The sequence below is a fragment of the Lactuca virosa genome, chromosome 3 (assembly GCF_052849685.1).
Source record: "Lactuca virosa cultivar CGN04683 chromosome 3, Lactuca_virosa_CGN04683_v6, whole genome shotgun sequence".
NCBI lineage: Eukaryota > Viridiplantae > Streptophyta > Magnoliopsida > Asterales > Asteraceae > Lactuca > Lactuca virosa.
In genome coordinates, this window is record NC_136428.1 from 50,618,591 (window position 1) to 50,643,011 (window position 24,421).

A 24,421-nucleotide genomic window follows, 5' to 3' on the forward strand; every position below is an offset into this window, starting at 1 on the left:
AATCAAATTATGTGTGCAAAACATATTCAATTTGATACCACTGCGTGTATAATCAACTATGAGTTAAATTGACTTGTATTGAACTAAACTCAATCGTCAATTGTTAGTCAAAAGTAATGAAGAAAGCTTGATTAATGCTCGGAAAAAAAATTGTTACTTAAAAAGTATGAACTCATTAGCATGTTAGCATACCTTGATGACGGTGGGGACACAATGTCTAGGGTTTTAAGAGAGAACGATGAGTGACAGTAACGACACCGGTGGGCAGAGCAGCGAACGGCGACGTAAGGATATAATCACTAGTGGTAAAGGTCGGTTTCTGGAGAGGTCGATGCTAGATCAAGGAGTGAGGGGTTTATATGAACTATGAACATAAACTAAATTTCTGGGGAAGTACTGAGATAAAGAAGGATCCCGGTCAAAATAATAATGCCCTGATAACACTTTAAATCAATGTGTTGACATTATTTTGACATTTTCAAATATTGACCAAACTAATATCCATGATGTGGCAATGCATAAAATGATTATAAAGAATGTAATAAGGCTTGTACAACTTAAAATTCAGCATTTGACCAAAATTGTTTTATAAGGTATAATATATATATATATATATATATATATATATATATATATATATATATATATATATATATCCGGTTTTTAGAAACGGTCCAACCGGTCGGTTGAACCATCGAACCAGTAAAACAACCGGTTCGATATCCGGTCCGGTTTTCAAAACCTTGCTCATGAGATCAACAAGCTCATAATTGACTTTCTGCAGAAATTATGATCAATTTCCAGTTTCGTTCCAACTTATGCATGTGCATTCCATATAAAATTTGTAGTGGTGTTTTGGTGAAGAAGTTCAAAGCTTTGTTGCTTCTACTTTATATAATATGAGGATACTAATGTTTGGCTTAACTAGTAAACAAGTTTTTTCTATGAGATAGTCAAATAGAAAAAATAAAAATAAATAAAAAAAAAGGCATGTTGAAGATGCTATTGAAAGCTTAATTATGCATGGCAATATGTTTCTGTCAAATATGCAACTTGAAAGTGTTGCATTAAACTGTGTTACATTAGCATAGCATTTGTCTTTTATGCAGCCTTTGACTCATTGGTGTTTAAATACAGGTATAGGCTTTTCAAGACAGTGCATAAACTATAATGTAAATGACAGCAATCAATGTTTCCTTTCATTCTACACTTGTCCATGGAATCTCCCCCAAATCAGAACATTAAGGGATATTACAACTTCTGGAGGAAGTCATAAATGTGTTTGTTGATCTTGTCTGGTACTTCTTGAGTGATGAAATGAGCTGCACCTTGGATCACCACAACTTCATCCAACAAAGGTACATATTTCTTGAATCCACCACCATTTATGTATTCTTTGATGCCTGGGATATGATACACCAAATCTAACTCCCCAACAACGAATTTCACTGGTACACTTACTTTAGCATCTGTCCATGGTGCTTCCAGTTCCCAGTTTCTGCAAATAAGATAATCAACATTTCAAATTCCAAAACGTCAGGAACAATTTCATACCAAATAAGAAGAGGGAGTGGAAAAAAAACTTACAGATCCATACAACGGTAGTAGTTTATTCCTCCTGTGAATCCAGTTTGCTCGAACTTTTTGGTGTAATAATCAACATCTTCTTCGGATAACCATGATGGCAAGATGACAGGAGTATCGTGTGCATCTCCAAAGGGCTTACCTTTGGGGAAATAAATTGGATTGATATCACGGTGTGTCAAGAATTTCTCCACAACTTTCTTGGTTCCAACACTCGCTAAAACAGCTTCAATTTCCCCTGGTTTCTGCAAAAAAATTAAAACGAGAGCCAAAAAGATTGAGCCCAAACAGATGAATATAAGACTAAAGTTTTGGTAATAAATCAGCATATATATAGCTCAAATTAATGGGTTCAACAGCATTTTCCTATCAAATTAAGTGAAAGGAAGAACAAATATCACCTGAAATCTGCAGATGTAGTGATCATCTCCATATGCAGCACGCATATTCTCTACCGTTTTACGTTTAGGGTTTCTCGGGCTAAAGTGAACGCTCAAATTGACCAAGGCTTTAACTTTGTCAGGTCTAAACAAACACAAGCGCCAAGCAATCATGGCGCCCCAATCATGCCCAACAACAAACACCTTATCTGCACCAAGAGCATCGATGAGTGCTACCATGTCGCCGACAACGTGAAGTGTAGTGAACTTGGTAGGATCGTCGATAGGTGCACCGGTGGTGTCTCCGTAACCACGGAGGTCAGGGGCGACTGCTCGGTACCCGTTGGCGGCGAGGTAGATGATCTGGTGGCGCCAAGAGTACCAGAGCTCAGGGAAGCCGTGGATTAGTAGCACAATTGGACCTTGACCCATCTCTGCGATGTGCATGTCGATGCCGTTAATGCTTATCATCTTGTGCTCTATCCCTTCCATCTTCGTCTCTACCGATTTGGAACACAACTCTGCAAAGTTGTACAATGGAGTATATTTCAAGAGAGTCAATATCTTTAAGCATTATCCATCCACGAGATTCATGTGCGCATTATTGATAGTTTGTCAGACGATTCTTTTCCAAAAATGAAAACATGTCATTTTTATGTAGGGATAATGATTAAAAGGAACTTATTTTTGGATTTGTACAAATTTAGTCATAAATTTTTTTTTTTCTCTATATTTTTCCATTGAACTTGTTGAATTGTTCAAAAAGCATCCTTATGACCTACTATCAGAGTATAGCCGGTTTCCGGCGTCTTTGACAACTAAACATTATTTTTCCGGCGACAAGTAAAAACCCATTTTTTTTCCTGAAATCACACACATGAATTTCTGGATTCGTGTTTATCTAATACATATACAGATTTGTAAAACAAATCCATCCATGACAGATCTAGCAAAACACAAAATCAATGTAATGATTTTTAATTTCTGAAAACAAGGGTTGCAATTTCTGATCTAACACACACACACAAACTTGAATCTGAAGAAGCTCTCAAGAACACGATGAACAAACCTTAATGAACCAGACAAAGATTTGAAGAACATCATGAACAAACTATCTAGAAAAAGCCTAGATTTCGAGTTTATATATGAAGAACCCACCTGAAAGTCAAATTCTTTCCAGATTATGCTCACAAACTCAGCCCTTCAGGTAAGTTATTTTTCAGAAATCGATTTTTTTTTTAAAAAAAACCACCTGAAACCCTAGATTTCGAGTTCACTTTCAGATGTGGAAATCGATTTAGTAGTTTTTAAATTCTAACATAGATGAAAATGAATACACATACACACGATGAACACACATACACATACCTTCGATCTGTTTAAACACGAACTCGAGGGTTTTCATGACGGGTTTTGAGCACAGATCTTGAAAATCGATTTCTGGGTTTGAGTGTGTTCAAGAACTCGTCATACCTTCAAGCTCGATTTGAGTGTGTTCATCTTCAAGGAACTCAAAACACACCAAATCGATTTCTTCTTTGTTCTTGGAAATCGATTTCTGGGTTTGAAAACCCCAACTCGACTTAAGGTTGTTCTTGAGTTCGATTTTTGGTCTTTGTGTTTCTGGAAAACACACACAGAACAATAAGTATGGTTTTATGTTTGTGTTGAAGATCGTGTGTGTGTTCATCTGACCTAGTGTTCTTGAGTTTGAAGAAACAACTAATATGGGGTTCTTATGTTCATATGATATGGGGTTTTTGTGTTTATCTGATTCAAAATGATATTTGAAGAAATAACTTACAAAAAAAGATGCAGATGAAGAATGACTTAAAGGGAGAAAATGAGTTTTCACTTGTAGCCGGAAAAATAATATTTCGCCGGAGAAGATGAACGGAGCATCTCCGGAGTTGTCAGATATGCCGGAAACCGGCTATACCTCCTAATGCAGGTCATAAGGGTATTTTTTTAAACGGTTCAACAAGTTCAATGGGAAAATATAAACAAAAAAAACTCAGTGACTAAATTTGTACAAATCAAGAAATAAGTTACCATTTTAAGTCATTATCCCTTTTATGTAATCAAAAGTAATTTGAAATAGGTTAAATATAAACATTAAAATTATATTTCTACACTTTAATTTTTAAATATAATAATTATTTGTTATAACATTTTAAAATATTATATAATTAAATTTATCCAAATATTAATTTTATTACGTTATAACATTTTTAATATTTTAAAAAGACAAAATTGCAAAAATGGTCCCTGTGGTATGCATTTTTTTGGGGTTTTAGTCCAAACCCCGACTTTTTTGGCTTCGTGGTCCTTTTGAGCTAGTTTGCTTGTGATTTTGGTCCCTCGGAAAACTGAAAAGACTAAAATACCCTTTCTGATATATTTTTTATGTTTTTTCATTTTAATTTAAAGGAAAAAGAAAATAGTTAATTAATTTGGGCCTCTCTCTCTCTCTCAAACGTGGATATCATCTCTCTTACCCATACATCTTTCCCTCCCTCTTTCTTCCCCAAACTCAAATACCTAAAATCACTAGACCAACATGAATCTAGTAATCATCTTCAAGATTGAGGAACTTTCGAATTCAGGGGAGGAAAAACAAGAAGGGATGGGGAAGAAGATGGTACTCACTCTCTCCCTAATCTGATGATTTCTTCTCTCGCAACCAACCTTCTATCTACTTCGCTACTCTCTCATATATGGACAGCAAACAACCCATCACATTCGATCTACTTCTGTTACGGGAGATTCTATCACCATAAAGAGATCACGAAGATAATGACATGCCTTATTCCTCCTCGTTACTCTGATCTGCAGACGGGGTCACAAACAAGCGAGAACAGGGGACGAAGATAGTGATAATCGGTAGTTGATGATGGTCTCGTTAGGAGCTAATAATGAAGATGATGGGGAAATCGAGTTTCAGGTTCCATAAATCAATGTTTCAATCAATAATGTACTTATGGCAATTCCATTTCCTTTCAAAAAAATTTAAAAGAGATTCTAATTGGAAAAAATGTGAATCTGGGTTATCTTGTACATATTATAATGGCTAAAGTACAAACATCATAAACTTGTGCCCATTGACTCTGTGGGTGTAATTTTTAATATTCAAAGTGTTGTTGTAAACCTTTCATACACGAAACATGTTCTATGCTTGATATAATCGTTGGTAAGCATCGACTTATAATATTAAGTTCAAGATCTGGGCTAATTTTGGTGTTTAGTATTGTATGAGGTTTGAAGAACATCATCTGAGTTTCCAATAAACAAAAGAGGGAAGAGTGAATGTTGCAGTCTGAACCTTGATCGATTAGAGAGAGAGAGAGAGAGAGGGGGGGAGAGGGAGAGGGAGAGGGAGAGGGAGAGGGAGAGGGAGAGAGAGAGAGGGGGGAGGTGGGCCCTTCTTATTTTTTTAATTATTAAAATAAATAAATTAGTGTTAGATTTAAGAAGAAATGAAAGAAAAATAAAAAATAAATACTTCAAAGGGTATTACTGTCATTTCACTATTCAGAGGGACCAAACACACAACAAAACTAGCTCAAAAGGACCACGAAGCCAAAAAAGTCGGAGTTTGGACTAAAACCCCAAAAAAATGCATACCACAGGGACCATTTTTGCAATTTTGTCTTTTAAAAATTGAATACTACCATGTGCGATTGTGAAATCCGCAACAAATCTTTCATTGTCCGAGAAACAATAATATCTTTTGACAAAACTTCAAAAATGGTCCCTGTGGTTTTTGAAAATCTGAAGTTTGGTCTCTAATCTTTAAAAACCTCACAGATGGTCCCTGTGGTTTCAAAACTTTTAATAAATGGTCATTTTCGCTAACTTCGTTAGCATTTTAACCGTTAAGTGAAGGGCATTTTTGTCATTTCACAACCACAGGGACCATTTATGATAGTTTGCCTTATTTTTTTTAAAAAAGAAAAAAATATAATTATTTAATATTAAATGGCCCCACCCCTCTCTCTCTCTCTCTCTCTCTCTTCACGTTTTTCTTCACCACCGGCCAAGAAGAGGTTGCCTCCATCCCGACGGTGTAGTAGCCTACCTCACCCCCAGCTCTTCCCTTTGTGCACAAATGGTCCCTGTGGTATGTCGAAAATTGCCACTTTGGTGCAAAAAGGTTTGGACTAGCACCAGTGGTCCAAAACTTTCATTTTGTTGCGTCTTTGGTCCAATATGTTCTGATTTTTTTCAAAATGATGGATCTGCCCCTGTTAATATATTTTATCTTTTTTCTTATTTGTTTTCCTGATTTTTAGATTTAAAAATAACAATAAAATAAAAATAAAAATAAATCTCTCTATCTCTCTCTAAAAAACAAGAAAATAAAAATCTCTCTCTCTAACACACACACACTCTCTCTCTCCCTCTCTCTCTTCTTCTTCTTCTTCTTCCCCAATATTTCTCCTTCCCTCTTCGTTTGTTCTTCATGGCTCAAAAGAACACTTCATAAAGCCCAGAAACCGGTGCCATCGTCGGAAACCGGTGTCACCGACGGAAAACACCGTCATCCAAAATCATTGTCGACGCCACCACCGTCTTCGTCGTTGGCCCCACCGCCTTCAGCCCCAATCGTCTCTGTCACCAGCAACCTCCAACAAATCTGAAATTCGTCATCACCTACAACAAATCCTAATCGATTCCCACCACCGGAGACCCTTTTGTCACTTTCTTGGTTCGTCTTCTCCACCGGAAACCATATCCATAACCCCGACTTTTGACAAAAACCATCACCAACTTCTGAAACCCTAGCGCCGCCACCTTATCTCATATGGATTAGGGTTTTCAACGAAGAAGAAGGATGTCGTCGATTTGTGAAGACAACGACGTCGTCGATCTTAAGGGTTTCTAGACGAAACCACCTCCGAGAATCTGAAATGCATCCTTAGAAAGCCTGAATCGACAGATCTGGTGGCGACGATTCAGATCCTCCTCCGCCCAGATCCTCCTCCGTCCAGATCTGGTAGCGGGTTTATGGGATACCACCGTCAGAAGCAAACATATTGCCTCTCGCCGCCTTTCATCTTCTCCTCCGACTTGATTGTTCCTCAGCAAAACCTAGCTCGAAGCAAACCCTCATTTGCAGATCTGTTTCCATCGTCGGAGAAGAAACAAAGAGCATGCTGGTGAGAGAGAGAGAGAGAGAGAGAAGACTGAAAACATGTTTCTTTTTTTTTCTTTTTTGTTTAATTTAAATAAAAAATATAACAAAATAAAAAAATAGAAAATGAAATTAAAAAAAGGCAAATCTGTCATTTTAAAAAAAAATCAAAGTAAATTGGATCAAACTCGCAACAAAATCAAACTTTTGGACCACTGGTGCTAGTCCAAACATTTTTGGACCAAAGTGACATTTTTCGACAAACCACAGGGACCATTTGTGCAGTTTAGTCTGCGAGAAACAATAATATCTTTTGACAAAACTTCAAAAATGGTCCCTGTGGTTTTCGAAAATCTGAAGTTTGGTCCCTAATCTTTAAAAACCTCACAGATGGTCCTTGTGGTTTCAAAACATTTAATAAATTGTCCTTTTTCGCTAACTCTGTTAGCATTTTAACCGTTAAGTGAAGGGCATTTCTGTCATTTCACAACCACAGGGACCATTTATGATGTTTTGCCTTATTTTTTTTAAAAAAAGAAAAAAATATAATTATTTAATATTAAATGGCCCCACCTCTTTCTCTCTCTCTCTCTCTCTCTCTCTCTCTCTCTCTCTCTCTCTCTCTCTTCCTTCCCGTTTTTCTTCACCACCGACCAAGAAGAGGCTGCCTCCATCCCGACGGTGTAGTAGCCTACCTCACCCCCAGCTCTTCCCTTCGTGATTACGACTAACCCCGACCTCTCATACCACCCTTCGAGCTCACCACCGTCGCGTAGCACCCTCCCTTGGTCATTGCTGTCTTCCCTCCGTTCCCACAGTCCCATTGTTGGGTTAAATACCAAGGAAGAAATGAACTCGTCGGAAAAACGGGATCGCCGGTCTCGGCAACAGATCTTTCACACCAAACCTTTTCTACTTCCTGCGTGTTTTTTTCGCTTCTCGAATTGATGAAGACGATGACCCCATCCCCTATTAGTTGTAACCTGTGAATACAACCTTGTAAATATGATTTGAGGTTTAACTCAAGTTTTGCATAATGTTGTCGGCGTTCTGTTAGCAACGTAATAAAAAATAGCAGCAGACAGAATATTTCAGAAATCAAAAGAACTTTGATAACTTACCTCATCGGCATCTTCAATCGGTTCCTTGAATCGAAGTGAAGGTAATCATATCATCAGATTTCTAATCAAGAAAAAGAAACGATTGATTGAATGATCGGTTGCTTCATCAAGTGTAGATTCACAGAGTGGAGTGATCGATCAAAGTGGAAGGAATACAATACGATATATGGATCAAATTAACCAGATCTTCCAAATTGAGTGAATTACTCACGAATTCCACAACATGAAATCTCAATTTTCGAGACTAGGATTGAATCGATGATGAGCAGTAGTAGTAGAAGATTGATAATGATAGTTGAAGATTTGATTGAAGACTCACAAATTCCACATCATGAATCTAGATTAGGAAGCAGAATCGAGAAGTCGAGGAAGGAGGTGACACCGTCTGGAGGCGATGCGACAACGGGAAGAAGGAATGAGAGATTTCAGTCACCATTATTTCTTGTGTGGATAACGGAGGCGGCTAAGTAATTCCGGGTTGTGGTGCCTTTTAGGATCTGATCGAGGGTTTAGAGAGAGAGAGAGGTCATTTAATATTAAATAATTATATTTTTTTCTTTTTTTTTTAAACAAGGCAAAACATCATAAATGGTCCCTGTGGTTGTGAAATGACAGAAATGCCCTTCACTTAACGGTTAAATGTTAACGGAGTTAGCGAAAATGACAATTTGTTAAAAGTTTTGAAACCACAGGGACCATCTGTGAGGTTTTTAAAGATTAGGGACTAAGCTTCAGATTTTCGAAAACCACAGGGACCATTTTTGAAGTTTTGTCTATCCTTTTACTAATCTACACATGAAACATTGTACTGCCCATATACATACATACCGGCTATACAAATATTGTTCTTGAAATGAAATAAGATGCAAGTCTGAATGAACCTTACTTTATAGTTCCTCCCCCCCCCCCCCCCCCCCCCCCCCCCCCCCATGCACCACAAACACCTCTAAAATATGCAACTACCTATGTTTTGGTGAAGAGGCAGATCAACAGAAAAACATACAACTCAAGGGTATGAATTAAAAAGGTTAATGACCAAAGGGAAAATGAATGAATAAACAATAAAGCTATAAATAAAGAGAAGCAAAAGACAGACCCATAGGAAGACAAGCACGGGGCTACAAGGACAAACAATGTAACACATACTAACAATAAAAGCCAAAGTAAGATATCACTAGGTATTGTAATTTAACTCCTTATGTATGCTGAATTATATATGTATGGAGGTGATTACTAATCCCCTTTACATATTACAATTGGTGTAATCAATGTTCCTTAATTTCATTCTACACACCTCCATGGAATCTCCCCCAAAATCAGAACATTAATGAACGTTAGAACTTCTGCAGGAAGTCATAAATGTGTTTGTTGATCTTGTCTGGTATTTCTTGAGTGATGAAGTGAGCTGCACCTTCAATCACCACAACTTCCTCCAACTGAGGTACATTTTTCTTAAATCCACCACCATTTATGTATTCCTTATTATACACCAAATCTAACTCCCCAACAACATACTTTACTGGAACACTTACCTTAGCATCTGTCCATGGTGCTTCCAGTTCCCAGTCTCTACAAGTAAGATAATCAAGATTTCAAATTCCAGGAACAAATGAAGGGTAATCCCTGATTTGAATTCTCAAAGAATTATAAAGGAACTAACAGGTCAGCGCAACGATAGTAGTTTAGTCCTCCTGTAAAGCCAGTTTGCTCGAATTTTTTGGTGTAATAATCAACATCATCTTCAGATAGCCATGATGGCAAGATGACAGGAGTATCATACAAAGCTCCAAAGGGCTTATCTTTAGGGAAATAAAAAGGATCACGATCCCTGTATGTCAAGAATTTCTCAATAACTTTCTTGGTTCCATAACTAGCAAACACAGCTTCCATTTCCCCTGGTTCCTGCAACAAAGTTAAAAACGAGAGTCAAAAAGATTGAGCCCAAAGAGATGAAAATAAGACATGAAAGCTATTTCAAAGATTCAACGCCTACATACACTAAGTTATGGTTCTTGACATTTGGGTAAGAGTCTTTAATCCGTAACAGCAGAAGCGATAAATCAGCATAGCTCAAATTAATAGGGTTGACAGCATTTTCCCATCAAAACCAAGTGAAACGAAGAACAAATGTCACCTGAAATCTGCACATGTAGTGATCATCTCCGTACGCAGCACGAACATTCTCTAAAATTTTCCGTTTAGGGTTTCTTGGGGTAAAGTGAACGCTCAAATTGATCAAGGCTTTAACTTTGTCAGGTCTAAACAAACACAGGCGCCAAGCAATCAAGGCGCCCCAGTCATGCCCGACAACAAACACCTTATCGGCACCAAGAGAATCGATGAGTGCGACCATGTCGCCGGCAACGTGAAGTGTAGTGAACTTGGTAGGATCGCCGATAGGTGCACCGGTGGTGTCTCCGTAACCACGGAGGTCCGGGGCGACTGCTCGGTACCCATGGGCGGCGAGGTAGATGATCTGGTGGCGCCAGGAGTACCAGAGCTCAGGGAAACCGTGGATTAGTAGTACAATTGGGCCTTGACCCATCTCTGCAACGTGCATATTGATACCGTTGACGCCGATCATCTTGTGCTCTATCCCTTCCATCTTCGTCTCTGTTGATTTGGATCACAACTCTGCAAAATTGTGCACGGGAATCTGTTTCGAGATGGTCGAAGTATCTTGAAGCCTTTGATCCATCCTTGAATTTCACGAAATCTGAAATATTTAATAGGTGCCTGGCCTGCTGTCTACTATCGGTAGTTTGGTTGTACATTATATTACCCTTCCATCATTCTAAAGTAGACGAGCTTCGTGGCGGGCAGAGATGATCGGGTGTTTGTTAACAACCATAAAATTAGGATCGTCTACTATACATTGAATATATAGATTCTCAAATGATCCTAATTTAGTTATCGGTTTCTCATGAATATATAGATTATATATACTAGGTTATAACCCGTTAACCCGTAGTCACTATGGTTGACAAATTAAAATAACTAGGGTTTGGACAATCCGCGCGTTGCTGCGGAAGCTCCGGTATGTTAAAAAACGCAGTTTGACACCATATATACAACGAAGACGATTAAATCATATAAAGTGGAGCACAAAAATATCAAAATAAAATATGGATACAAACAATTGACTTGAAAGTGTATCTTTAAAAAATTAATAAAAAAAAGATTATTAAAAAATTATATAAGGGACCAAAATGTAACTTTAAAATATAATAAGGGACCAAATTATAATGTATAAAATACTAATAATTTAACTTTAAAATTATAAGGGTTGAAACTGTTAAATAAAAATTAATTAATGAGAAAGAATATAAATATATATAAATTTTAAAATTATAAGGATAAAAATTGTAACATCAAAATTAGTTTAGGGATACAAAATATAAAAACAAATAAAAGTAAAGGGAGAAAAATGAAAAAAGAATTGAAATTATAATCATTTTGTTGGCTTACCTGGAATGAACAGTGAATCCTCTCACATACAAATTTTAGTAATTAATATATATATATAATATAGATAACAAAAATATAGTTATTAAGCATAAATTTGCAAACATTTTTTGTATACAATATTCCATTAAAACATTTCATTGTTCTAAGATTCCCAAATATAAAATATTCTTTTTACTAACTATTTTTCAACTAAATACTCCTTCCCTGTTCAAAATATTTATAAAAAAAACATTTTACCAAGTAGGATGGTATAAATGACAGTTTCTAGAAAGTAGAATGCTATAAAATAAGATGTTTTTAAATTTTCCATTCCATGTTGTAAACACTATTTTACAAAGTAGAATGCTATAAACGATAGTTTCAAAAAAATAGAATACGTTAGAAGAAAAAATTTATTTATTTATTTATTTTTATTTTCTGATCTATGTTTGAAATTGAGAAAAGTACATTTACAAAATAGAATGTTATTATGAAGGATTCCATAAATTATAAACTGTGAAAGTAGATGGTATTTCGTGTATTTACGAGAAATACTAAAAAAGAACATTTTATGAAAGTAGAATGCTATAAATGACATTAACATGAAAGTAGAATGATATAATTGAAAATGAAATAGAAATAAAACATTATAATCGACATTAAAATGAAAAGTTGAATGTTATGAATCACATTAACATGAAAGTAAAACACTATAATTCATATTAAAATAAAATCATCTTATAATTGACATACAAAGGCTATATCAATATTAACATGAAAATTGTAGGTTATAATTGTAAAAAAAAAAAAAAAAAAAGTAAAATGTTGTAAACACCATTAACGTTGATCTAGAAAATGCAATGATTATTTGATTTTATAAGTTTGAGAATTGAAATATACGAAAGACACATCAGGTTTGATCACGTCCAACTCTTACATTATGTCACGACGGTATAATTAAGTGACACTTGGATGACGCATTGATAAAATTTAACTTGTATTCAAGATTTGAAGTAAGAAATTTTAGTGATGGAATGGCTTGGTTCATCGCATTGTCCCTCATAAATTCATAATATTTATAACTTGTATACTATACTACATATAGTTGAGGTTTTATTCGTACACAATACTAAAATGACTCGTATACCTCTTATTAACAGCTAAAACTTTAAGCTATTATTTCTAGGGACTTGTACCTAGATCATATTACGATTTAATCACGATTGCCAACTAAATTAGGCTAAAAGTGTGTATAAATTTCATAATTAGTCATGTAAATTATATTAAGGTTATGGGTTGTCAAATGACATCAGTTGTTGTGGCCCGTACGGTCGCATGGCCTACACCTGCTTTGGGATGGGCCTGGAAAAACATACTTGAAATGGTCAATTTATCGTTTATATTTAAAATAAAAAATAAAGTACATTCATATATATATATATATATATATATATATATATATATATATATATATATATATATATATATATATATATATATATATATATATATTATTTACTACAAATTAAATGGCAATCACTCTGCATGTAAAAGTACATTGCTACAAATGATAATGCGGCCCTTTAATGGTGATTAATGAATTTTTAGAAAACAAATGAAAGTGTGTTGATGTAATTAACAAACTCTTTCATGAAATGAAGTTTGTAATATAATTTGTAATGAATGTACATGTAGAAACACGTTCAATTTATCTTTGGAAGATGATTTGTTGATGGATTGCTTCTTAAAATCCAACAGGATGCTCGGTTCACTTCACTGGTTTGTAGTTCATATCAAACCTTTACATTACATCAAAAAGAACGAAGAAGCTTAAGATTCACTCAGTTGTGTTAGCGGATTTAGGCTGCTTGGGAAACTTTAAATTATAAGAATGTGAAAGTAAAGCATGTGCGATTAAATTTTCACGCGCAAAGTTATGAAGGACAAGGTTAGCAACATGTTGTTATGCATCTCTTTTAGCCAATACACATCCCAACCCTAACTTTCTCACCTATCAACATCACATGCATCATTCACACATATTAAAAAAGATTAACAAAAACAGTAATAAAAAACGACTAATACCTAAAAAAACACCCAATTTATAAAACACAATAATATATATCAAAAGATAATGTAAGCAAAATAGAAATAAGGCTTTCAACGTAAGGTACCTTAATAATAACATAATGGGTTTTCCAAAAAATTGGCCAAAGTACTTGGTTTTTCATAAATTTGGTAAAGCAGCCTACTACCTTTTATTCACAATCCAAAATCATATAGTCCATTTCTTGTATGGCTCTCTACAGCAACAAAGAAAAAAATATTAAAGAAGAGATACTACATTTGAAGGTCACAACACAAAGAAAATAAAACTCCCTGCATTTCAGAAGGCAATCAATGTGATTATAATAGCAGAATAAACTTGTAATATCTATATGAAATGAAATATAAGAATCCTTCTCCTCACCAATCTTCCCAATTACCTAAAAAATCTAGTTTAAAATAAATTTTCCAAACAAAAATAATATAATAAGTGTCAAAATAAACATAAATAAGAGTATTGGACAAATATATAATAATATAATACCACATATATAATTACTTACAGTTCCAAGGGTTAGAAGACTTTTGTTTATCGATCAATACATCTGTGATAGAACAAAGATTTATTATATTGTGCCCTAAAACGTTTTATCTATTGCTCCACATATCTGGATCAAGAATATGACTGACTACATCAATGTTATGAATCCACACACCTGCATCAGATTTTACTCATATTACATACACATGACATACAAGATATTTTACATACACATTACATGCATAGGATTTTACACAAACCCAACGACCTACAATTTCGATGATTAATACCAAAACATAACACAAAATAATAATTTCACTTGCTAAAATATGAAAGTGAGCTCTACTTCTACAAGAGATCGAGTGAGGCAGAGAGTAGTGTTCATCATCAAGGACCATTTGTCGAGTGACGGAGAGAGAAAGAATAGAAATTAAATGGAATCACAAAGATTTTTAAGCAATTTACTCTTAATTGACTGACTTTTCAAGCAATAAAACCATTATATCGTTACATAAAAGCCTTAGAATCAGACGAATCACTTCACTATTCCAAACCAACTATTCGTCAAATAAAAAAACCCAAGAACTCAATGGTGTGTGCATTGAACTAAGATGGAGAACAAAGATGAATGAGAGAAATGGGAACATCGGTGGTATTAGTCGTTGCTCAATTGATGATTTTTGAAAATGAAACCCTAAGCGATGATAGGAGTAAAGAACATGTTACCTTTTAATTGAAAATTCGGATGAAAAAATTGTCCCACGAAAAGATGAATTCGGTTTCTGTAGAAGGAAGTGAAGAAAATCGATTTCAGTTGTGAAACTGTAAACATGTAAGCCGTAAAAAAAATCAAAGAATATATGAAGTCGATAAGATTCAAAATTACATAAGATTTGTTCTTGATTTTATGAGATTATGATGAAGACTGATTTGAAAATCTTTGTGTGATAAAAGGAAACCGAATAAGGAAAAAATTATGCCAAAGAAACTAACAAAGTGGGGATAGATAGGGTATTGGTTTGTGATTGGGGATAACTGATGAAGTCAAATAGCGCCCGATTAAAAGGGATCATTAAGGTAACTTTTTAAAGTTATTCAAATTATCAGAAAATTTTGAATTTTAGTCAATAATATGTTATCAATCAATCAATATCAATATCAATCAATATCAATAATAATTAGTTGCCAAATATATCTTGTAAATTTTCTTGGGCGGGAAAATGAAGAAAATGTGGTTTAGGAAGGTGCCATGTGGAATGAAAAAGGTCTAAGAAGGTGTCACGTGGCATGTAGGAGAGGTTTTTATTATATATATATATAGGAAAGATCATTTGACAATCTATATATTCATGAGAACCCGATAACTAAAATTAGGATCATCAGATCAAAATAATAGAAGGTCAAGATGTCTTGTGGCATTTTTGTAAATAAGAGAAGAAAAAAGAAACGGGGGTATGTTTATAAAATGACATAAGGGACATTTAAGGAACAACATAATTCATATCTCTTTAATCAGATTAAACTTGTAATCTCCTCTTCCGTCTTCTCACACACACACACTCTCTCTCTCTCTCAAGACACGATCTGCCATCATCTTCCGACGACTTGGCCTCCGGCGAATTGATCGTCGTTGTCTTCTCTATTCGGAGAAGCTCTATTCAAAAATCCTTCGGTCTTCACCTACTGGAATCTGTTGCAGCAAACCCTAGGTTGGACGAGTTATGGATTTGTTTGGTAGTTCCAGAAATAGAAGTTCACAAGAATCAAACGATCTGCAAAAGTTTATAGCAATCAGATCTAAGTTATTCTCGAGGTCAAACTCATGATCTCTTGTGTATATTCTGAACTACAGAAGTTTACATCGATCAGATCAACTACAATCTCTAAAATCGAAAAGCTATAATGAAATCGATAACTCTCTCTCTCTCTCACTCTCACTCTCTTTATCTCTCTCTCTATCTCTCCACTAAAATTCATTCATGATTTCAGTTTCATTTAATCTCGTCGTTGTCAATCATCTTCCCCCATAGAATGAATCTTCAATTGGCTACCAGATCCTCTACTTCAGTTGCCTGATCCTCTACTCCACCTCATCAGGTATACACAAACTACTGTAAAAATGTCTTTGTTTCTTGATTATATGTGTTTTATCGAGTTTATTTTGGAAAAAACTTGATAGCTTAGCTGTTAAAATGTCTCTGTGTCTTGATTATATGTTTTAAAATGTCTCAGATTCGTTAACATGATGTTAACCATTGGTACTTGTGGCAACCCGATATTTCAAGTCAATATAATGACCTAAAGTCAAGTATGGTAATCTATTTTGATATAATAAATATAGCGTTAAAAATGAAATGTTCAAAAGTCTCAATTGGGTTGCATAAAATGATAGATATCGTGTCAAGGTTTTCAGAAATATAAAGAACACTCAAATCTGAGTTATAACGAAGAAGTTATGACCAATCAAAGATCCGCGTAAAAACCGGTAAAACATTGTTAAGCATAAAAAGCGAAATCTCAATAAAATACTTTTTGGCCTTAGGTATCTAAATGAAAGTCGTAGATCTCATTAAACCGTAAACATACATAAAAAGAACGTCCAAATCTGACTTCGTATGAGGAAGTTGTTATTTTTCTAAGTTTCGGATATACTAGTAGAGAGCTAAAAACTCGAAATAGAGATCGGGCGACTTTTAGTCGACGCAACCTTAACGAAAATCGAAGATCCCGACTATAGTAGAAGTACGTAAAAAGACAGACGAAAACGGACGTCAGATGAAGAAGATATGAATTTTTAACGGACTTTTCCTGTCCTGGCCTGTTAAAAATATAATATTAAAATTTAAGTCAAAATTAGCCGGCGGAGTCTAAACGAAAGTTGTAGAGCATAATCTCACCTACGCGTCGATATAAAGAACGTCGAAAAAGGAGTTTGTACGCGAAATATATGAATTTATGAAGTTCGGGACACGAACTTCGACACTATGTCAGAACTCACGACGTGAACACAGTGTTCACGACATGAGCAAGCTGATTGACTCTTCCAGAGCAAGTTGACAAATGACGCAAGCCATGAGCGAATCGGGACCAATTCACGACGTGAGTTATGCAAAACTCACGACGTGAGTTTCGAAATTAGGCTATATATAGAAGTCGAAGCCTTTCGGTTTTGGTTGCTCATTTCCATCCTCTCTCCTATGCTTTCTCACTTTTAAACACCTCTAAGCCACCCCGAAGCCCCGGTAACACCCCTAAAGCACGACGCGAGTCCCGACGCCCCGAAGTTCCCGAGAAAAAAATTCTTTACAGTCGAAGTGTTGCCCACGTGAAGCTCGTTTCTTCACCAGAAACCCGCGGTTACGTCAAGAAAGATCATTCCTAGAAACGACACGCTGCCCGATTCACCACTTATCAGGTGAGTTCATACCCCTACATTTTCACGTCTTTTTCATGTTTTAGGGGGGGAGGGGGGGAATACAAGTGAAACACAAGAAAAACTTATGTTAAAATACGCATCGTTACATATGGTTTTAAATGTTTTACCTACATCTTATGTATAAATGTTAAATACATAAAATAACGTAACTACTAAAGTTAAAGACTACTTTTCATGCAAGGTTGGTAATAAGCCAAGGTTTTTCATCCTAACGGAACACCCTTTTTAAAACTATAATAGGTATAGTTACGAGATATTCATGATATTTTACATACTATAAACAAAAGAGGAAATACTTATATTCACAAAGAAAATGGACTTTTCATACGTAAACCTGTTGATACCAAATTTTGTGAGATATCTGAATTCATCGAACCGTTCAGTTTGCAGATTAAGTCCTGTTTTATAAGCCATAATCTCTTGTAAGGGAGAGCGTGATATTTGTGTATAGATCTATATGGGACTGACAATCCCGCACCTAAACTGTTAGCTACAGTTAGACCGATAGGTCTGGGGTGACAAACGTCATATCATTCCAACGCCTGAAGAACGTTGTTACAGGCAGTCTAGGTCAATAGCACGATTATAAAAACTCACATGGAGTATTAATATATCTCGGTTTACAGGGTTGTTAAACGCCTTAGTGATTATATATACTTATATAAATCTATTTATACTATTTAAAGTGTGGAAAACACTTATACATTCAGCCTTTTGGAACTTCTAAAAACACCACTCTCTTATAGAAAATATTGGATTTTCTATGAACAAACTCAGTTATTTTACACTAAAAAGGATACTATTCTTATACAAAAACGCTTATGAACTCACCAACTTAATTGTTGACACTTTTTTAAAACTACTTGTATTTCTCAGGGATTCAGTAATACAGGTAAATCATCAGCTTTTGGAGAAGGGACGCTAAGACGTCAGTCTTAAAACTTATTAAATCATCATATTGTAATTTATTTTGAGACATGTATTGTATTCAACAATGTAACTTTTAAATTATATTTATGATGGTTGTGTTTACTTTCTTTACAAATATTCAACTGTTATGATACTACATGAAGTCATCCACCCCCGAATGTTTCTGCCATTCTGGTTTGTGGGTGTGACAGATTGGTATCAGAGCATTGTTTATAGTGAAATAAGTATATCGAACCACATAAGATATACAAACTATAAATGCAAAGGGACTAAAACTCTCTGACTAAACGTTTTCACAAACTATACTTTTAAGAAAATAAAATGTTAGTTTTATAAAAGTATAAGTACATGCATGCATCGGTCTAGTATCATAGCCAAAATTTTACAAAAGTATTAAGACAAGTTGAGACGCTACGATTAGACCTCGGGGTATGTAATCAAATCGAGAATAAATATAGTCTGATCAACTATATTTATCCGAGATATGACCAACGTATGTCGGGGAATGGTCATAGTGATCAACAAGTCAAAAACTTACCAAAGAAAACACTAGAATCAAACTTACAAATTTAAAATACTATAGGGGTATTTTATGGTATTATAAGAACTGAAATAAACGTGTGAACATCGATATTTTGTTAGATCAAGAAATCGTCAAATAAATAAAATCTTACCCATAAAAACAAAAAACAAAAAAAAAAAAAAACCTTTACTGGCAGGTCTATAATTGCAAAGCGCATACTTTAAGGTTGCACATGATTGAGATTTTATAGGCTTAGGGTTTATGATTTCGCTTTAGGTCCTTTTCCTTGTGTGGATGTGGACTTAAAGTGAAGCTACTTATCTAACGGCCTATTCGATCTTGATTGTATGTGATTCGTATACACTAGGTGGTTATAGAAGGACTCGGTGTAAGGTCTTGTCATAAAATTTTCTTTTTACACTCAAGCTTTATATATATTTCTCTTATCTCTATTCTCGATTAGAAGCAAATGGTTGGATTCCATCCTCCTGGAGATCCATACTTTCCTAATCAAGGGAATGCTGGTTGGCTCGGTGCTGAACCAGAAGATGAGCCTGCAATTCCCCTAGACGATGATTTTTACTGAAGACTTTCTAGAAGACGACAACTCCGGATCAGAAGCTTATAATCCACCTCCAGTTGCTCAGAACCCTAACCCTCGTCAGAACTTTCAAGGCTCGACGCCTCTGTGGGCCATAAACCTAGAAAGGTGGAGTCAAGAACAAGGTCAAAATTTCCCCTACCAAGGAGACCGAAACTTCTACAATCTAGAAGCTGGAGGTTCAGCAGATGGAGCACTTCCTATGCTGGTTCGTCGTGTTTCTCGCAACACGGAACAGGGAGGAACTATCATCGACTGAGTGGAACAGATTGAGACTACCACGGGTGTCGACGTTGTTCGTCTTCGCAACCTGGAAGACAATCATAACGCAACAAAGGATCGTACCAACTTCTTATAGGGAGAACTAGCGGCTTCGCAAGCCGAAGTGCAACAATTGCGAGAACATCAGGTTGTACAAGACAGGCGTATATTCGAAATAGAACACCAGTTAGCCAAACCTAGGGCCGAATCTAGTAGGAAGTAGATCATACTCTACTCGCCCTCTGTTTACTCTTTTGGTTATAGTCTAAGTCTTCAGAGATGTCTTAGAGTTATTTTTCATACTTTTTCAGTTCGACCGCGAAAATCCATTTTCGGTAGGTCATTTTAATGTCGATATTTTTCCCAAAATTATGGTGTATTATAGACCTGTTTAAAGTCAAGTTTTCCCAAACTCTATGTACTTAATACACCTATACAATCGACATTTACTTCTTACATTTTGAAAAATAACCACTCAATTCCACACTATTCTGTTACAAGTCGTACTTATATTGAACTTCTAATTCCAAACAAGATCCCTATCGCACTAAGTGTTTTGGTTATGAGATATCAAATTCATGTTCGCTCTTGATATCTTACAATCGTTTCATCTTTTAATCTTTATAGTAAAAGATGCCTCCGCGTAAAACCCGAACCAACTTAAGATGTTAACGCCAATGCTCTGTCTTAATAACTTAAATGTTTTTACAGTACTATAGAAACGTAGCAGAGATGTAGGTCGAATCATCGAGAACAGTATAACAAAACGAAAAACTCGCATTCGCATGACTCCCCGGGATTCGAACTCTTCATTATGAAGTAATGGAGATCGGTGTAAGAATCGGAAGTAAGACGGCACAGAAATTCAATATACCTACGAAGGAGAAGGACACCCTATAAATATCAGGAGAGAACAAATCATTATCACCCAGAATAAAACGGAGAACGGAGGAGGACCACGCATGTTACACGCGAAGTGTTTGAGTGCCTTTTCGTCACAATAATAACTAATAAATAATGCAACCTAGTGAGTTAATGAATACATTACTCACATTAGGTTTCGAACTTATCGTCTTTTCCTGTATTGGCTAATAACAATAATTCGGATCACGAAACCTCAATCAAGAGTGATTACTTCTCAAATTCATAAGTCGATTTATTGTAGACTCTATTATGAATTACTTTCAAATCTTTTCGTAAACTGAATCATAGTATCCACCAACCAAAGATAACTTCGTTCGGATGACACTCGTCTGGTAACCATTCTAGAAACTTCATTCTACTCTTTTACCATGACTGCGTCATAGGGATGTAGGTCGAATCTTTGAGATCAGTATAGCGAAACGAAAAATTTATATTAATATAAATGATTGGAATATATCTAAAGCCAACCATAATCGCTCACGAGCTCATTTTCTCATCTTGTAACAGAATCATGCCTACGAAGAAACGTAAGCAACCCTCCGATAAAACACCAATCCTTTAGATAGATGTGGCTACGTTTCAAGATGCAGTCACCTCAGCCGTAGCAGCTGTCATGGCTCACCTTAATGCTAACAACACAAATGTTAGTAGAAATGTGATCGGCAATCCCGATCATGGTGATAATCAATTTCAGCAACAAGTGCCTACTTGTAAAGACACTCCGAACCTCAAACCTAATTGTCTGAAACGAAAGTTCGAGAACAAGAAAGGGAGTTGTTCAACTCAAGGACCTACAGAAGGGCAACAAGCTGGGGCAGTCAATACCCCCATCAGCCCTGCTATCCCAACACCGACCACACCGTACTTAGGAAACCTCCCACACTGCAGCAAGTGCAACTACCATCATCATGGAATCTGCCGAGTACTGCATTGCAATAGATGCAGCATAAAGGGGCACACCGCCCGTTTCTGTAGGACTCCGGTCAAATTCATCACTTCAACTACCAACGTTGGAACAAGTCCAATATGTCATCTCTGTGGTGATAAAGGACATTACAAGAGGGACTGTCCAACAGAGAAGAACGACGGGGGAGCAGGAGGAATTTGACCCCAGAGAATGGGGAAGCATAAAAGAACCCTGCTATAGTTTGGTACGCTTCCAAACCCCAATAATTTATTTATAATTATAACTACTCTCTCATTTGAACCAAATCACAGCATTCATATAAAACTGAGAACCCTATCAGGTAAGATATGATGGCTTAGTGTAAGCATTAGGGACATTTATAATTAAGATCTGTAGATTTAAAGTGAGTGATCCCGCCTCATTTCATGTTCCTTGTTTGGTTGTGGATTTAGGGCAGGGTTGCTCAGTCAACTGTCTTACCAATCTTAATTATACATGACTTGTGTACACCAAGCAATGATAGAGAGACCTAGTAGGAATCATCCCATGAAAGTTTATAGTTTCAAAATTTTCAGAACCCTCGTATTAGTAGTATCCGCCAATTTTGAATTAAAAAGGGGATTCGTAGCAAAATAACAGAATAAAACTGAAGACGCTGAAAACTTATGTGCATAGAATTGTTCATTATCCTAGTAATCATCTCTTCCAGAATAACTTAATATCTACTTCGTTGAGAAGTTCCGACATCCTCATCCGACATGGTTTGGCTTAATCCTTAACATGCAAAAAAAAATTTCTGCCGTGTAAAAGAACTTTTTCCTTAATCAGTTGTCATATGAAATTCTTCCAATCCATAACGCAAACCCTTATATCGTATATCACTTCAAAACTTCAGAAGTACCCATGCGAGGGGTACCACACCTTCTAGCCTACTCAATAGATAGAAAACTTGAAACAGAAAGCACCAAAGAAGTCTCGGAAGTCAGTAACCACCCGTAGCATACCCAAGAGATCTCCGAGGAAGACCACTTGTACTGCAGGTCAAGTTCAAGAATAGAGTATAAGAACTCATTAGGTTAATCTATCGCTGCTAGTTGTATATGCAAGAGTGGCATATAATTTAGACTCAACAAGATTTAGGATGTGTGATTCCGCCCTACTTCATGTTCCTTGTCTGGTTGTGGACTTGGGGCAGAGCCACCCAACCGAAAGTTTTGTCGATTTAAATTATATACAACTTGTATACACGAGGTGAGGATGGATGAGCCAAGGATGAGTCTTATCATGAACTTCGGAGCAAAAGCCCGCATGCTTACTATAACAACTGGAGATACCTGGATGGGAGTGGTAGCGGATTGCAATGGGCTTAAAAATCAAGTTACCAAGGCAACGAGTGGACTTGATGCCATTTTGGGTGATCGTCGACAGATTAATCAAATCCGCACGCTTCCTACCAACAAAGGAAACAGACAAGCTGGAGAAACTGACTAGAACATACATCAGGGAGATTGTGCGACTGCATGGTGCACCAATATCCATTATCTTGGACATGGATAGTAGATTCACCTCGCGGTTCTAGAAGTCACTACAAAAATCTCTAGGAACGAGACTAGACAAGAGTACCGCCTACCACCCACAAACCGACAGACAGAGTGAGAGGACCATTCAAACCTTGGAAAATATGTTAAGGTCTTGTGTGATCGATCTTGGTAAGGCATGGGATACCCATTTACAATTGGTCGAGTCCTCGTACAACAATAGCTATCACACTAGCATCAAGGTTGCTCCATTCGAAGCCCTCTATGGTCGCAAGTGCAGATCACCTCTGTGCTGGAGTGAAGTGGGTAACACGCAACTAGCTAGAGGACAAGTACCTAACAGCACTCTCACTGGCCCGGAAATCATAAAGGAAACTACCGAGAAGGTTTTCCACATCCGAGAACGATTAAAGGCTTCAAGAGACAGACAAAAGAGTTATGCGGACAAAAGACGAAAACCCTTGGAATTTCAGGTTGGGGACCGAGTACTATTCAAAGTCTCACCCTGGAAGGGATTAATACGTTTTGGAAAACGTGGGAAACTAAATCCAAGGTATATCGGACCATTCGAGATCCTTTCCAGGATTGGCCCGGTAGCATACAAACTTCGATTACCACAGGAGCTCAATAACGTACACCCTACCTTTCATGTGTCAAACCTAAAGAAGTGCTTGTCCGATGAGACCCTCGTCATCCCTCTGGACGAAATTGAAATCAACGAGAGTCTCCACTTCGTAGAAGAGCTAGTAGAAATCATGGATAGGGAAATTAAAAGAACAAAACGAAGTCACATACCCATTGTGAAGGTCCGTTGGAATGCCAAGCGAGGACCTAAATACACTTGGGAGCGTAAAGAGCAGATGAAACAAAAATAGCCGCATCTCTTCCCTAGTCCATAAATGCCTATCTTAGACCTAATTTCGGGACGAAATTCCCTCTAACATGGGGATGATGTGACAACCCGATATTTCAAGTCAATATAATGACCTAAAGTCAAGTATGGTAATCTATTTTGATATAATAAATATAGCGTTAAAAATGAAATGTT

The 24,421-nt window shown here is 36.2% G+C and overlaps 2 protein-coding genes across 2 annotated transcripts; both read right to left on the minus strand.

Moving 5' to 3' along the window:
* Positions 1–1,005: 1,005 nt before the first annotated feature.
* Positions 1,006–2,566, minus strand: LOC145165650 (epoxide hydrolase 1-like). Its single transcript, XM_079084430.1, has 3 exons — positions 1,986–2,566; positions 1,588–1,829; positions 1,006–1,498 (listed from the first exon to the last, which is right to left on the minus strand). The coding sequence occupies exons 1-3, from the start codon at positions 2,454–2,456 to the stop codon at positions 1,252–1,254; spliced, it is 960 nt and encodes a 319-aa protein (XP_078940556.1). The 5' UTR covers positions 2,457–2,566; the 3' UTR covers positions 1,006–1,251.
* Positions 2,567–9,270: 6,704 nt separating this feature from the next.
* LOC145165651 (epoxide hydrolase 2-like) lies at positions 9,271–11,074 on the minus strand. The gene is made up of 3 exons (XM_079084431.1): positions 10,354–11,074; positions 9,880–10,121; positions 9,271–9,788 (listed from the first exon to the last, which is right to left on the minus strand). Exons 1-3 carry the CDS (start codon positions 10,822–10,824, stop codon positions 9,554–9,556), a joined length of 948 nt encoding a protein of 315 aa, XP_078940557.1. The 5' UTR covers positions 10,825–11,074; the 3' UTR covers positions 9,271–9,553.
* Positions 11,075–24,421: the final 13,347 nt, after the last annotated feature.

What these genes read in the sequence shown, in the direction of transcription:
- LOC145165650 (XM_079084430.1), bottom strand. Translation starts at nt 2,456, where the DNA reads ATGGAAGGGATAGAGCACAAGATGATAAGCATTAACGGCATCGACATG. An exon ending in ACTACATCTGCAGATTTCAG is followed by an intron (nt 1,830 to 1,985) that starts GTGATATTTGTT and finishes ATTTTTTTGCAG; the next exon opens with AAACCAGGGGAAATTGAAGC. An exon ending in TACTACCGTTGTATGGATCT is followed by an intron (nt 1,499 to 1,587) that starts GTAAGTTTTTTT and finishes TCTTATTTGCAG; the next exon opens with AAACTGGGAACTGGAAGCAC.
- LOC145165651 (XM_079084431.1), bottom strand. Translation starts at nt 10,824, where the DNA reads ATGGAAGGGATAGAGCACAAGATGATCGGCGTCAACGGTATCAATATG. An exon ending in ACTACATGTGCAGATTTCAG is followed by an intron (nt 10,122 to 10,353) that starts GTGACATTTGTT and finishes ACTTTGTTGCAG; the next exon opens with GAACCAGGGGAAATGGAAGC. An exon ending in TACTATCGTTGCGCTGACCT is followed by an intron (nt 9,789 to 9,879) that starts GTTAGTTCCTTT and finishes TCTTACTTGTAG; the next exon opens with AGACTGGGAACTGGAAGCAC.